The sequence below is a fragment of the Gambusia affinis genome, linkage group LG04 (assembly GCF_019740435.1).
Source record: "Gambusia affinis linkage group LG04, SWU_Gaff_1.0, whole genome shotgun sequence".
NCBI classification, from domain to species: Eukaryota; Metazoa; Chordata; class Actinopteri; order Cyprinodontiformes; family Poeciliidae; genus Gambusia; species Gambusia affinis.
The window spans coordinates 2,948,913-2,963,981 of NC_057871.1; the positions used below are offsets into that span (position 1 = coordinate 2,948,913).

General features: G+C 37.1%; 1 protein-coding gene across 2 annotated transcripts; it reads left to right on the plus strand.

Moving 5' to 3' along the window:
- The first annotated feature begins 1,989 nt into the window (after positions 1-1,989).
- Positions 1,990-15,033, plus strand: pkd2 (polycystic kidney disease 2). Of its 2 annotated transcripts, none has more exons than XM_044113396.1 (15): positions 1,990-2,798; positions 4,907-5,020; positions 5,888-6,021; positions 6,667-6,917; positions 7,023-7,247; positions 8,277-8,505; positions 8,587-8,757; positions 9,684-9,865; positions 9,960-10,080; positions 10,160-10,258; positions 11,097-11,218; positions 11,303-11,420; positions 12,280-12,440; positions 13,089-13,236; positions 14,348-15,033. In XM_044113396.1, the coding sequence occupies exons 1-15, from the start codon at positions 2,396-2,398 to the stop codon at positions 14,543-14,545; spliced, it is 2,676 nt and encodes an 891-aa protein (XP_043969331.1). In that variant the 5' UTR covers positions 1,990-2,395; the 3' UTR covers positions 14,546-15,033. The 2 variants fall into 2 exon arrangements, with proteins under 2 accessions (XP_043969331.1, XP_043969330.1); XM_044113395.1 differs by having other exon boundaries at positions 1,992-2,798; positions 12,277-12,440.
- Positions 15,034-15,069: the final 36 nt, after the last annotated feature.

Below are 15,069 nucleotides of genomic sequence, written 5' to 3' on the forward strand. Positions count from 1 at the left end.
AAGATGTTTTGGTGAGCTAAAGAAAAGTCAGAAGATCATGTGAAGAAAACTAAACTCACGGATTGAGAGCTAAGAGAAGAATGAGCAACTGAGAAATAAACAACTTACAGCAAAAAATGTTTGACTCCAGAAAAAGTGCAGCCATATTCATTTCTCTGAAGAACTCAGCAAATACCTTCTACTTTATCAGAGGAAAAAAATACCAGGCAGACAGACATGAAAACAAGATTCAGGTTATACTGAAGAACTGGAGCTGCTAAGAAACAGAAATACCTGGAAGGATGACTAATCAGCAGAACCTGTTTCAAGAAAGAACTGAGGAAATCTGCTCATCTAGTGCAATTGAATTTTTAAAACTATAAAATAAACAGATGCAAGGAGCAAGAAATGAAGTTTAAAGAAATTTAAAAGCAATGAACAAAAACAAAATTCAGAAAAAAATAAATATAGCCCTTATATTAGATTAGATTAAGATTTAGAAATTTTGTTAAATTTGCAGCCAAACCTTTACCAGTGGATTTAATGAGAACAACATCCATGCTTCTAGATTGTTTTTCTAGCCTCATAGAAAATCACTAGTATCAAGTCAACATTCTTTTTCACACTTCGTTTAAACCTGAAACAACAGGAATTTACTTGAATTCATGCCATGAAAACCAGTGAAATGGTACAAAAAGAACTATATAGGCTGCCAATGCTGTAAAAAATATGTTTTCCTCCAACTGTGGGGGGGACTGCCTATGCACTATGTGTTCAGCACATCAGATTTTACTTTCAGTCAAGATGAGCCTTTCTATTTAATAAAAAAAAAAACAACAGTGGGAATTTAGGGGAATTCACGCCATGAAAACCACAAATAAGTACGTTTTAATCTAATGTAAAATTGACATTCAGTTCAATTCAAAAATATTTTATTTATTCCAAAGGGTATCTAAATGTTGTCATAACTCATATCACTCACATATTTTCAGAGTCGTTTAGGATGGTGATGCTGTGGATAGGAAGGCTCTCCAGTAGCAGTCAGTGTTGCAATGAATCTCTGGCTGAAGACTGTTGCTGCATGATAGTCTTGATTGTCATGATTAGAAAGCCAAGCAGAGAGACGATGGAATAAGATGGAAGAGATGGTTTGAACTTCACCCTTTTCTCTCTCCTCTTATATGAACTCCCCTTTTTAACTCTGATGGGATTTGGTGTTAAAGTCTAGGCATTATTTGAGCTTTCAACTACCCCCCAAATGTAAAAAGCAAAAACAGACCTCACTGCCATAGTTACGCATCCTAACAACTATCTGAAAAGTATAAAAAAAGTAGTAGCAAATACCCATTAGATGGATATCATTCAAAAACATAAGGAACAACTGTCCAAACATGTAATGTCTTTAGCCCAAAAAGAAAGCTGAACAAACATCAACAAAAAGAACAAATTAGAACAGGAACAGTCTTCAGTCAGAGGCCTCTGTAGATTTGTTGCAAGACTGACTGCTACTGGAGGTCTTTCCTTTCCTCAGCATCACTACCCACAATGGCTCTTTGAAGAGAGGTCAATGAAATGAGTTTTGATATTTAATTTTTAAAGTATTTTTGAAATTAACTGAATTTCAATTGAAAGTTTGAACACCACTGCTTTAACATTGAAATGAGCCTGTTTCCAGGGCAACGCCTAACCAAAACAGATGTTAAAGATGTATTTCTATCAAATTTCAAAGTAGTCTTAAACTTATGCAATAATATCCGGAAGACTGTGAATGTATTTGATTTGGATTCCTTTTTTCAACAGTATTTTGGCCCGCAAAATCCAAAAAATCAGCTCAGCGTTCATAGACGGGATAAATAATCATACAATACTGATGTTATTACTTCCAGATGTTTTAAACGGATAATATATTAAAAAAGGCTTTTCCGCTGAGAGTTTTTCCATCCACCTCTTCGACGCCATGACTTCATGTGAAATCTGAGACCAGGACGAAGGAGAGGCGGAAAAAAAGAGGAGAAATTTTGGGGGAACTGTCCAAGAAGAACAAGATGGCTGTCCCCGGACAAGAAAAACATCTTCGCTTTTTCACTTAAACACGACTTTTTAGTTATTGGGATCAGTTTCGCGGTTCTTTCAAACTACTTTATCCACTTTTTGGGAACTATTTTAAACCAAATATATTGTTTCTCTGAGACTGGGATGAAGAAAGTTTTCAAACGATTCTTACTGGACCAGCAGTGATGTAGTCTTTACTTAAACTCGTTTAATAATCAGTGTATTTTATAGCTAAATTACTTAATTTTATGTCAAATACTCCTAATTGATCAGTCCTTGTAGTTTTAGATTTTTATCCTCGTTTTGGGGATAACCGTTCACTTTCCGATGGTCGGAACCGTTCGGAGCAGCTAACCGGACCACCATGAGTTCGTCTCGAGTCAGACCCCAAAGCCAGTCCGGCAGGTCGGCCCAAGGACCGGACTCCAGCGAGGGGATAGAGATGGAGAACATCCAGCACCAAGACTTGGGTCTCGGAGGGGTGATAGGCACCCCGTCTCCACCGTCCAGGCAAGCGTGGAGCCGCGACAACCCGGTGTTCGAGCCGGAGGAAGAGATCATGGAGGCGGACTGGCCTCAAGCGAGTCCCGGGAGAAGGTCGGTGTCCACGGCCTCCAGCGGCAGCAGCAGCTACAACCGCAGGGGCAGCAGCGCCCAGATCCCCCGAGGAGGACTCTACCCTACCCCGACCCCAACCATAAACGCCCGGCAGCAGGACAGACATGAGCACCGCAGCTGTTTGAAGCAGATTCTGCAGAAAATCAGAAGTAAGTCATGATGAACTTTAAAAAAAGTAACATTTTCTGCAGCTTAAAAAATGTTTAAGCTGTTGAAAATGAGATTTAAAGTTTACAAAGATAATAAAAATAAACATTTTAAGGATCTTCTTGTTATTTTAACATGCATACTGCAGTTTAAAACATCAGAAATGTCAACTGTTATCTCTGTTATTGTTAGTGTTTTTTATGATGCAACCTGAAGCTCCATTGTTATTTGCCATTGCATTTTCTTACATTAATTCTTTTTTAAATTTAACCAACAAGTTTATTTCTAACAAGAAGGAGACAGGCACGTCTGAAAATATAACCGAAGAATGTAGAAGGAGCATACATTTTATTACATTGTAATAAAATGGCTTGTAAAGAATACTTACACCATTCCAAGTATTTAAAGGAAAATTCTTTGCGGTGTTACAGCAAATAAATTTCTTTTAGTTGCTGAACAACTTTTTGTATGTTTCCTCTGGTATTTTGACAGTTCAATTCAATTCAGTTCATTATATAGCATTAAAGGACTAATGTCTCAGCCAGCTCATCCATGCGTTTATTTTCAGTCGCATTAATTATTGCAACAGCGTCTTCACAGGTCTGTCCAACAAATCAATCAAACAGCTGCAGCTGATCCAGAATGCTGCTGCCGGAGCTCTGACTAAAACCAGGAAGATAGAGCACATAACACCAGTTTTAAAGTCTCTCCACTGGCTCCCTGTAGCTCAAAGAATAGACTTTAAAATACTGTTGCTAGTTTATAAATCACTGAATGGTTTAGCACCACGATACATCAAAGATCTGCTGCTGTTGTATCAACCTTCCAGAACTCTCAGGTCTTCCGGTTCTGGTCTGTTCCACATCCCCAGAACCAGAACCAAACGAGGAGAAGTAGCATTCAGCATCTATGCACCACAAATCTGGAATAAACTTCCAGAAAACTGTAAAACAGCTGAAACACTGACTTCTTTTAGATCTCAACTAAAAACCCACTTGTCTAGGATTGTATTTGAAACGTAATCAATTGCAAATTTATTGATGGAACTTGACTAAATGTCACGTTTTGATTATTGATTCTATGTTGCATTGTGTTTCTGTGTTTGATATGATGTAAAGCACTTTGAAATGCCTTGATGCTGAAATGTGCTATGCAAATAAAATTTGATTGATTGATTAATTGATTGATTGATTGATTGAATATAAATATCATCTCAATTGTCATCTCAAGGCACATTACATAAATATTTCAAGTCTTTTAAGTTGGAATATTCAAATTCAATTTAGTTCAAAAATAGTTTATTTTCCCCAAAGGGAAATTAAATCTTGGCATTACTTATTTCATCCAAGTATCTGGATGGTGATGCTGTTGGTAGGCAGTAGCAGTCAGTGTTGCAATGAATCCGGAGGCCTCTGACTAAAGACTACTGGATGACAATCTAATTACTGTCATCATGCTATGAGCTCAATATCCAGGAAGCAGACACAATCTGTCCTAGTTGACAACGTCAATTGTTAGCAAGCATTGCTAATCCACCTCATTAAGTTAGTTTTAATTAGAATGTGTTTGCTAGTATTTATTAGTTAGTATATTTAGTTACTGTCGAATAACAAACTGACTCTGGTGTTTTATACCAACTTTTGCTGACATTTTTTTTTGCCGACAGCAATGTAAACAGCTTGTGTGGGGAAAAAATAAAATAAATTTCACATCAGCTCACAAGGCTAATAAATAGTAGACAAGAAGGAAGGATATTGCATCTAGCATTTCAGTGTGTTTTAGTTAGTTTTCTAAATGTGTGATATAGTTCCAGTTAGGTAGCTCTTTCCCATTAATTGCATATTTTATTTATTTCAGTTAACAAAAATGTTTTCTCAGTTTCAGTTGTTTTTTTGTTAGTTTTTGTCACCTATAATAGACAAAAGTTTTATTTTACCAAGGTGCCAATAGTGATTTACTTTAGTTGTGTTGAGAGTAAAGTGCCAATTCTGTGGTGTAATGATCAAATTTTTGGAAACCTGAAGCTTTACAATAATATGTTAAAGCAGAACATATTGTATGTAATTCTGTGTTAATGTGGTGATGTACATTTTAATCGTCTCCTCTGCAGTTTTGTGGGGAACTGAGCTGATGGAGGACAGCGACAGCAGCAGAGAACGCTACCTCAGAAACGTCTTGAGGGAAATGCTCACATATGTCGGCTTCCTCATCACTGTTTGCGTTTGTAAGTAAACAAAACAAAATCTTTCAAATTTCAAACTTTGCTGCAGAGATTCCTCTCTTGGGCTTCTTAAACTCTGGCTCTGACCCTGAAGCTGAAAACCCCACAACATTTTTCCAGCTGTTACTCTAATGAGTTTGGCTGGAATTTATCCAGTTTCCAACGTTTTTCAGGGGGATTCAATTTCAACAATAGTGCAAAAACCAAAGTACTTAGTTATTAGATGAAGAAAAATATCATTGGTGAATAACGTGTGAATAAAAAGCTAATGCTAAAGTTCCTTTTTTTCTTTTTACTGCAGTGAAAAAGTCTCACTCTGTGGTTTTGGGTGGATCAGGAAATGAACTGGACCATTTCGTTTTCTCCGACTCTGAATGCTGCTGTCAGACTTGCACTGCACCAAAGCTTAGATTCTAGATTTTACTCAGTTTGAAACCAGAACTTTACATACAGCAAATAAAGAGACACAAACACCATTTTTTCTCCCTGTCTGAAGTTAATTCAGACCAAACTTCTCTTGTTTTAAGTCAATTAGAATTACCAAAATTATTCGTATTTACTAAATGCAACAAAAATGAGAGAGAGAGAAAGAGTGCGTTTATTTTAGATTTATTTTTTGACATCTTCAGAATCAGAAGTTTACATTCCTTCAGTATTTGCCTTTGCATGATATTAACATTTGTTCAATATTGCCACATAATTTTCTTCCCTGATGTTTTCCATGTTTTGTTTTTGTTCCGTCTGAAAACATAAAGACCTAAAACTGGAGGAAAATGTCCTGTGTTTTAATTCCAGGTGTGTAAAGCTAACGTGATTAATAACATGCTAACTTGTGCCATCATTGCTGTTTTTCTGGATTGTGCTCTGCAGTGACGTATGGGATGGTGAACTCCAACATGTACTATTACACCAAAGTTATGTCTCAGCTGTTCCTGGACACGACTCTGTCTCCTGGGGACCAAACTACATTTAGGAGCCTCTCCACCATGGAGGACTTCTGGAAGGTTTTTTAAAATCATTTATTTTATTTTCATTTCTTTATATCTTTATTCTTTAATAATGCAATAAATAAATAAATGTTTCTCCATACTCTTGAATATATTTTCAAAATAAATAAAAAAAATTAAATTATTCTTTCAAATTTATTTGTACAGTTTTTTATTTTTTTCTACTCTTTATAATTAAATAAATGTTTTTTCAAGTTTTAAAAAGTTTTTTAATCTTGTTATCTTCTATTTTATTTTATTTTTTCTATATTTTATATAGTAAGTAAATAAATATTTTCCCATTATGTTTTAAATTGTGTTTTATCTTTTTATTTTATATTTTCTTTTTTTAACAATAAAATTTATGGTTTTTTTATATTTAATTTTTTAATTGAATAATCACATATTTTTCCATATTTGATATTTTTTATTCTGTTGTTTTAATTTCCTTGTTTTTTTATTTATTCTTCTGATTAAACAAATAAATGTTTTAAAATTTATTAAAAATTATCAAATTATTAAAATTATCTTTATATTTTACATTTCATTTTTATTTTTTAAAATAATATAATAAATAAGTAAATGTTTTTCTCCAAGTTTTACATCTAAACTACCCTTTCTGACACGGTGTGGTTTAAAAACTGGGTTATTTTGCCCTCCCAGTTCACACAGGGGCCCTTCCTTGGTGGGATGTACTGGGACGTTTGGTACAACAACAACAGCCTGCCAGAGAATCGGAGCTTCATCTTCTATGAGAATCTCCTCCTCGGCGTACCGCGACTCCGGCAGGTCAAGGTCCGCAATGAGTCCTGCTCTGTCCACGAGGACCTGAGGGACGAGGTTCAGGACTGCTATAACATGTACACCCCCAGCAACGAGGACACCGCCCCCTTTGGTCCAAAGAATGGAACAGCGTTAGTTAATGCAAAATACTGCACTAAAATTAAAAATGTGTGCAAATTTAGACCTTTGAATGCATGACTGTGTCCTAAATATTTTTTTTTCTGGATGTGTGACAGGTGGGTGTACACCACAGAGAGTGAGATGAATAGCAGCAGTCACTGGGGGCAGGTGTCTAAGTATGGAGGTGGAGGCTACTACCAGGACTTGTCCCGAACAAAAGAGGAGTCATCCAACCGTCTGCAGTTCCTGAAAGACCACCTGTGGCTGGACAGAGGGACCAGAGCCGTCTTCCTTGACTTCTCAGTCTACAACGGAAATATAAATCTTTTCTGCATTGCCAGGTAACAGTCATCAGTCTGAACTAGAGGTACACAGAGAAAGCTGATCAGAATCGCTCGATTTTCAGCTTGAGTGGTACAGACAGGTGACTTTTTAGTCAGAAATCCAAAAATATAATCCTTTTTCCAATCAATGAATCCATCATACAAAGTGCTACCAGACTGCATGAATATAGGTCTTAAATTCCAGTCATAGTGCTCTTAAAAAGGTGTTAAAAAGTCTTAAGTTTGAGTTGGTGAAACCTACAGAAACCCTGTAAAAATGAACCTCATTAAAGGGAATTTATTCTAAAATCTACTTATTGTAAAAATGTTTAGAGTTGGATTCATAGGTTGCGTTATATCTGTGTAGAAATAGGGCTGTACAATAAATCAATGGCAATATATATCATGATAGACAAATGATCAGTATAAATAGATAATATGTCCAATAGTATATTCAGTATTCAGTATATGGAATATTCACTGACCTTTGATCCCGAACTGCACAGCATTCTGGGAGAGGAACGGCTAAAGCGAGTTAAGCAAAGTTGGTGGCATCAACTAACGCACTCATTCTTGGGTTACCTAGCAACTCACTCATTCTTTGGTTACCAAGCCACAACCTGTTGTGTAACTTGCGCAGCAGCAGTTTCAGGTTTCACCACTGTGCCTCATAACTACTTAAAAATATAAAACAATAGCGTGGAATGAAAACTGGATCAAACAGGACGGGTCATGCCACCAGTTTGGTAGAAATTCAGATATCTCCAACACAAAAAATAATCAACAATTAACAATATCGACTAATGTGAAATACTTATTTTATGATATTGTCCAGGCCTATCAATCAGTCAGTCAATCAAGTTTATTTGATTATTTCTAGACTAGTACAAGTATATTAGAATACTTGAAATAAGATAAAACTAACTTACAAATAAGTGTTCAGCAACATAAAGAAGCTCAATAGATTGTTTTGCAGTGTGTCTAGAATTTTCCAATGATGTTGGATAATGCCAGGTAACAGTCCAGGTGAATGTCCGGGTCCATCAGGTTGCTGGTGGAGTTCCCGGCTACCGGAGGGGCTGTGACCTCCTGGCACTTCCAGACGGTGCGTCTGATCCGATACGTGTCCAGCTGGGACTACTTTGTGGGCGTGTGTGAGGTGGCCTTCTGCCTCTTCATCCTCTACTACGTTGTGGAGGAAGTGCTGGAAATCCACATCCACCGGCTGCACTACTTCAAGAGCATGTGGAACTGTCTTGACGTTCTGATCGTAGCGGTTCGTATCAAAGGTTCATCTTAGCAATTAATTCAGTTGAAATCATATTAATGCAATTTTATTGTTTTATTTTCATTGTAGTTGAGCGTTGTGGCGATTATTATGAACATAACCAGAACAGCCATGGCCCGAAACTTGCTGAGTGGGCTGTTGGAGAACTACACAGCTCACCCCAGCTTTGAGCCTCTGGCCAGCCTCCAGGTCCAGTTCAACAACCTGGCAGCTGTTATTGTGTTTTTCTCTTGGGTCAAGGTACAAATCCTCCTCCTGCAATTCAGTTTTACTCTAAAAATGTTCATATTAACTGGAAATGCACTGATCTGATATTAGTATCTGTACCAGTCCCCATATTTATAAAAAAAAAAAAAACAAAGTTAGAGATTGAGTATCAGCGACAATGTGTGTCCAGTTTTTAGCGCCATGATTTTTTCTGTTCAGTCTAGTGATTTTGTTTAAATTGTGAGACTAGAAGAAATACAGTGTAAACTAATCAGACATTTATTTAAAACATAACATTTATTTTATAGGGATCCATACTGCATCAAATTCCATCAGTTTATATTTAAACAAAAAAGGGTCTGTGCATAAAATTCTGAAATTTGAATTCTGAGGCCAGCTTAACTGCCTGACCTTTTCTTTATTAAAAATAACTATTCAAAATATAAATTTACAAAAAAAATAAATAAATAAGCTGACAAAATTGATTTTTGGGCATTTTCAATAATTTCAAAATACTCAGGACTACGAATTTTGTATAAACTTTTATGCTGTATGTCTGATTTATTTTAATTAGAATACCTAATTGCACTGTCTGCACCTATTGGAATATATTTTGTTGCAGTTTATATTTTACTTGTTTGACAAAAACCTATTGCTTTGCCATTTTCTTTATTATTTATTTTAGATCGGCTGTTTTTGTCTGAACAAATTAAAGTTGTTTTGTTTTTACATGTTTGACCAAACTTAAGTTATTTGTTCTTTTTAAGTGTACAGAGTTATCAAATAAATTAGTAATTCAGTACATTTACGTCTGCATTAAAAAAAGAAACATTTTAGATTAATTCAACACTGTTTTTCTGTATTGGCTGATAAACCAAACCACAGATATCGGTATTGGAAGTGAAAAAGGTTGATCGGTGCTTTCCTTATTCTAACGTCACGTTCTTCACCTCCACCAGCTGTTCAAGTTCATCAACTTCAATAAGACCATGAGTCAGCTGTCCACCACCATGTCCCGCTGCGCCAAAGACCTCACAGGGTTCGCCATCATGTTCTTCATCATCTTCCTGGCGTATGCTCAGCTCGCCTACTTGGTGTTTGGGACACAAGTCAATGATTTCAGCACTTTTCAAGCCAGCATGTAAGAAAAACAGTTTCATCTCACAAATCCAGCTACATTTCATTTGAGACACGTTTCTGTTTTATTAAGGTCTGATGTTTTGTGTTTTGCGTAGATTCACTCAGTTTCGCATCATTCTGGGAGACTTTGACTTCTCAGAGATTAAGGAGTCAAACCCAGTGCTCGGACCTGTTTATTTTACAACATTTGTCTTCTTTATTTTCTTTATATTAATGGTACGTGAAGGTTACCATTAACGTACTACCTTTAACGTATTACTGTAAGTAAAAAACCAAAACATTTTTGTCCGAACAGAACATGTTCCTGGCTATCATCAATGACACCTACTCTGAGGTGAAGGCAGACATGTCTCAGCAGAGGTGTGAGATGGAAATGACCGACCTCCTCAAGAAGGTATCAAACAAAAACACACATTTATCTAATTATTTAAAGGAATGTTTTATTTTAAATCCCTGTTTCTAGCACAAATACAAGATACTGTCTCTTTGTATTAGTTTTAGCAGGATTTTTGTCTTCTGTTTTTTCAGAATTGTGGGTTTTTGTTTGTTTTGTTTTTTTACTTGTGTATGGAAAGGTAAAAGAATTACTGAAATAAATAATACACACAAAGGAATTAACATATATGGCAAAACCTTTGTAGACTAAATATGACACAGAGTGACATAGATAATGAGAACATTATCAGCGTTTCCTCTACAAATGTGTGCATAACTTCGTTGATATTCTGCTAATGATGAAAAAACATAATTTTATGATTGCGGTGTTTTCATTAAATAAGAAACGCAATTAAATTCACACTGAATTTAATAAGTCATTAAAAAACATTCTGTGCCACGATACCCCAACTACCTCCTGTCATCTTCTTTGTCATTTCCACCAGTAGTAACATCCTGTTGTTGATCATGTGACTCGTGTGAAGTGAAAAAATTCAAAAAGAATTCAATAATTTTGATGAAGCCGAAAACCCACTTCATATTAACGCCAACAAAATGTGTCTTTTCAAAATTGACGTGCTTCCATTAAGCAAATTTAATTTCATAATTCCAATTTGTGGCATTCAATGGTCAATGGAAAGCTAATGACTGAAATGCTGAATAAGTGGGACACTGAAGATGAAAAGGAACCATTGAGGTTAATGGAAAGTTACAAACTACAAAAAAGCTTGTACGGTAGTTTTTTGTAGAATTACATCTTATTAAGAGATGTAATTCAGTTCGTTTCCTCCCTGCAGGGCTGCAACAAAGCTTTGATGAAGTTAAGACTGAAGAAAACGCCGGTGGACGAAATCTCCAGTGGTTTGCAACAAGCGAGCAGTAAAATGAACTTTGATGAGCTGCGTCAGGATCTAAAAGGGTGACTGAGAACCTCACATCAGTGACGCTACGTTCTGCATGCATGCAGCTTGTCACTCGTGTTCTGTGTTTTTATCTGGTTCAGAAAAGGCCACACAGACGCAGAGATTCAGGCCATCTTTGCTAAATACGATCAGGACGGCGACCCGGAGCTGACGGAGCACGAACACCAGCAGATGAGAGACGACTTGGAGAAAGAGAGAGTGAGTGATGAAGCGCACAACTCCTTCCTTTGGGATGAGGAAAAACAAAAACACAAAATCTTATCAAGTAGTTTTGGTCTAGTTCTAAGTGCAAATATCTTATTACACTTGAAATTAGAAAAAAACTAACAAGTAACTTTTCAGTTAAGTAAACTTTATTTAAGTAAATAATTCCTTGTATTGATGAAAAAATACTTGTTCCATTGGAAGATCCATCCATCCATCCATTTTCTAATCACCCTTTGTCCCTAATGGGGTCAGGAGGGTTGCTGGTGCCAATCCCCAGCTAACGTTCCAGGAGAGAGGCGGGTTCACCCTGGACAGGTCACCAGTCTGTCGCAGGGCAACACAGAGACATACAGGACACACAACCATTCACACACACACTCACACCTAGTGAGAATTTAGAGAGACCAGTTAACCTGACAGTCATGTTTTTGGACTGTGGGAGGAAGCCGGAGAACCCGGAGAGAACCCACCATGCACAGGGAGAACATGCAAACTCCATGCAGAAAGACCCCGGGCCGGGAATCGAACCCAGGACCTTCTTGCTGCAAGGCAACAGCTCTACCAACTGCGCCACTGTGCAGCCCCCATTGGAAGTTTATTTAGCTTATAACAAGACATTTTTCCCATGATATAAGTGAAATAATCTGCCATAGTTCTAGTAATTTTTCATCAACATTAAGAAATGACTTGACTTAAGGCAAGTTCCTATATGTCACTGAACATTTACTGGTAAGTTAGTTTTTTCTCATTTCAAGTGTATTTGCAGCAGAAACTAGACCAAAAGGATCTGGTAAGATTTTGTGTTTTTGTCGTGCAGACGCTCAGTGTGTTTCTGCTCATATGCTAGGAGGACTTGGAGCTGGAGCGAAATTCGCTGACGCGACCCAGCAGCGGGCGCAGCTTCCCTCGCACGCAGGACGACTCGGAGGAGGACGATGACGAAGACTCGGGTCACAGTTCCCGTCGGCGCGGCAGCAGCTCAGGCGGCGTCTCATACGAAGAGTTTCAAGTGTATGCAGATCAGTCCGCCCGCTGGCTTAAACACTGCTCTGAGTGACGTTGTTCTCTAAACAAATGGTTTTATACTCCGATTAATTATGAATTGATTACAAAATTAGTTGATGATTATATCAATAATTGATTCATCATGATTGATCGTTTCAACCCTAAAAAAGGCATTCATGAGGGAATCCAGAGTTGGTTTTCTGGGGGGAAAAACCGTGAATTCAGTGAAGAATCAGAAGACAAACCAGAGATGAAAGCAAGGCAGCAAACCTTCGACCGAACAACAGGAGGATCGCCTGCATGTTTCTAAAAGGTTCTCAATTCTTTTGGGACCAAATCAAAGAGTTTTAAAGAAGAGTTGCACACATTCAGGCTTTAAATCAGTCTTTAGAGTTGAAATAGATTTGTGTCATCAACATAGAAATGTAATATAGGCAGATATGAGGAGATGATTTGACCAAGTTGGAGTTATCTAACAACGGAGCCCTGAGGTACTCCTTTATTGATTGGTATTGATGGTGATAATGATGACAAACGTGTTTCCTAAAACTAAAACCATTTGATTACTTCAGAATCTTGATGCCATTTCATAAAAACACAAACAGAATCTGGATCCTTTGGGTTTTCTAGACGTCTCTGTTTTCTTTGTGCCAGTCTGGTGAGGCGAGTGGACCGGATGGAGCACTCCATCGGCAGCATCGTGTCGAAGATCGACGCCGTCATAGTGAAGCTGGAGGGAATGGAGCGAGCTAAGCTGAAAAGAAGAGACGTGTTGGGCCGGCTGCTGGACGGAGTCATGGAGGTGAGAAGCACCAGATTATACTTCAGGCTCCTCATTTTAGAAAAATACCCCAAAAAACAAACTTTTTGACAAACAAATCTTCTGCTAATGCGGTGATAGTGGAGCTAATTTTTTTTGCTTTGCATTTGAGCAGTTTTACTTACTCTGTAAACATTTTGCACTCTTTGCTTCCCTTAAATAATTTTTTTTTGGATAAATTTTGAAGTACTACCTTACTTGGTTGTTTTGTAAACTTTCAGTTCGGCTTTTAATTTATTTTCCTGAAACGTTTAAATGTCTTAGATCAGGTACAAATGGGAGCTTTGAACAGAAAATGTACAGCGTCATAGTAGAGCTGCAGCAAATGATTATTTTTGTAATTGATTTATTAAGTAATTAGATTTTTCAAAAACTGGAACATTCTGCAGATTTTTTATTATTTTTTATTTAATCACTTAATCCTATTTTGTAAAATGTTAAAAATATTGAAAATATACAAGAAAATAAACAATTCAGCTCCTCTTTATACAGCTGTATGTGTGTTGTTCTTTCAGCAAATGTCCTTTTTTTGAGTCGATACACGTCAGTTAACTATTAATCAATTACTAAATTAGTTGACGATTATTTCAATAAACAATTAATTGTGATTAATCGTCTTAGCTCTACGCAATAGACTTTCTTTTTTTTTTTTTTTTGCAGAAATTGAACCAGGTGCAGCTAGAACTGCCACTTCAGGAGTTCTGGGTTGAACATAATTACAGACAAAGAGCTTTTTTAATCTTAAGTGCAAATTTTTAAATTTTTGCACATTTTTGCCTTAATTACTGCTCTGAGTGAGTTGTTCTTTCAGAAAATTGACTCTTTTGAGCCTGTGTACTGCTAGTTAATGATTAAATGACTAAATTAGTTGACAATTATTTCAGTAATCGATTAATCATGATTAATAACTGATTAATAATTGATTCAGCCCCACTTAATAGAATTTTTGCAGAATTTGAACCACTTGAAGCTAAAACTGCCACTTGACGAGTTTGTGTAGAATATATTTACAGGCTAATTATTACAATAGCCATTTAATCATGATTTATCTGGTTAATCATTTCAGCCATACTTAACTGATTTTTCCTTCCAGGACGAGCGTTTGGGCCGCGACACGGACGTCCACAGGGAGCAGACGGAGCGACTGGTGAGGGAGGAGCTGGAGCGCTGGGAGTCAGACGACTTGGGTTCGCAGGTCAGCCACACTCCGGTCGGCCCGCGGGCCCGTCCGCCGTCCTCCCTGTCTGTGGACGGCCTTGATGTCAGCTCAAACGGAGCCGTCCACGTCTAAACACCCAACAAGTTCAGAATTACCCCGATCCGGAAGGACACTACTGGGAAAACTCCTAGAATATATAAAAAAAAAAAAAAACATGGAGATTTTTCAGAGAAAATTTGCTCCTGAAGGTTTTTAATTTGCTAGAGACAGAATCTGTCCAATCAAAAAGCTTTATCCTGATGAGAGAAGATGATGAAGATGAAGTCTAACTGCAGGCATATTCTGTGTATGAAAAATACCCACCTGCTTTTTAACGCTGCAGCCACACATCACAGTTACACAACACGTCATATTTACTCAACCTCTGCTCATCACCTAAGCTTTGAGTTAATCAGCTTATGATTTCATTATGATACATATTGTAACTTAAAACAAACTTCAACTTGGAGTGCGAACAGTGTTCACAGGAAGCCTGTGCATTTATTTTTATTGCCTTAAAATCTCTCTTGATTGACAATCTTTTTGTTTTTAATCTGTTTTGCCAAATAAATCTTAAGAAAAAAAAGTCTGATTTTTATTTTCATGTTCAACAAGCT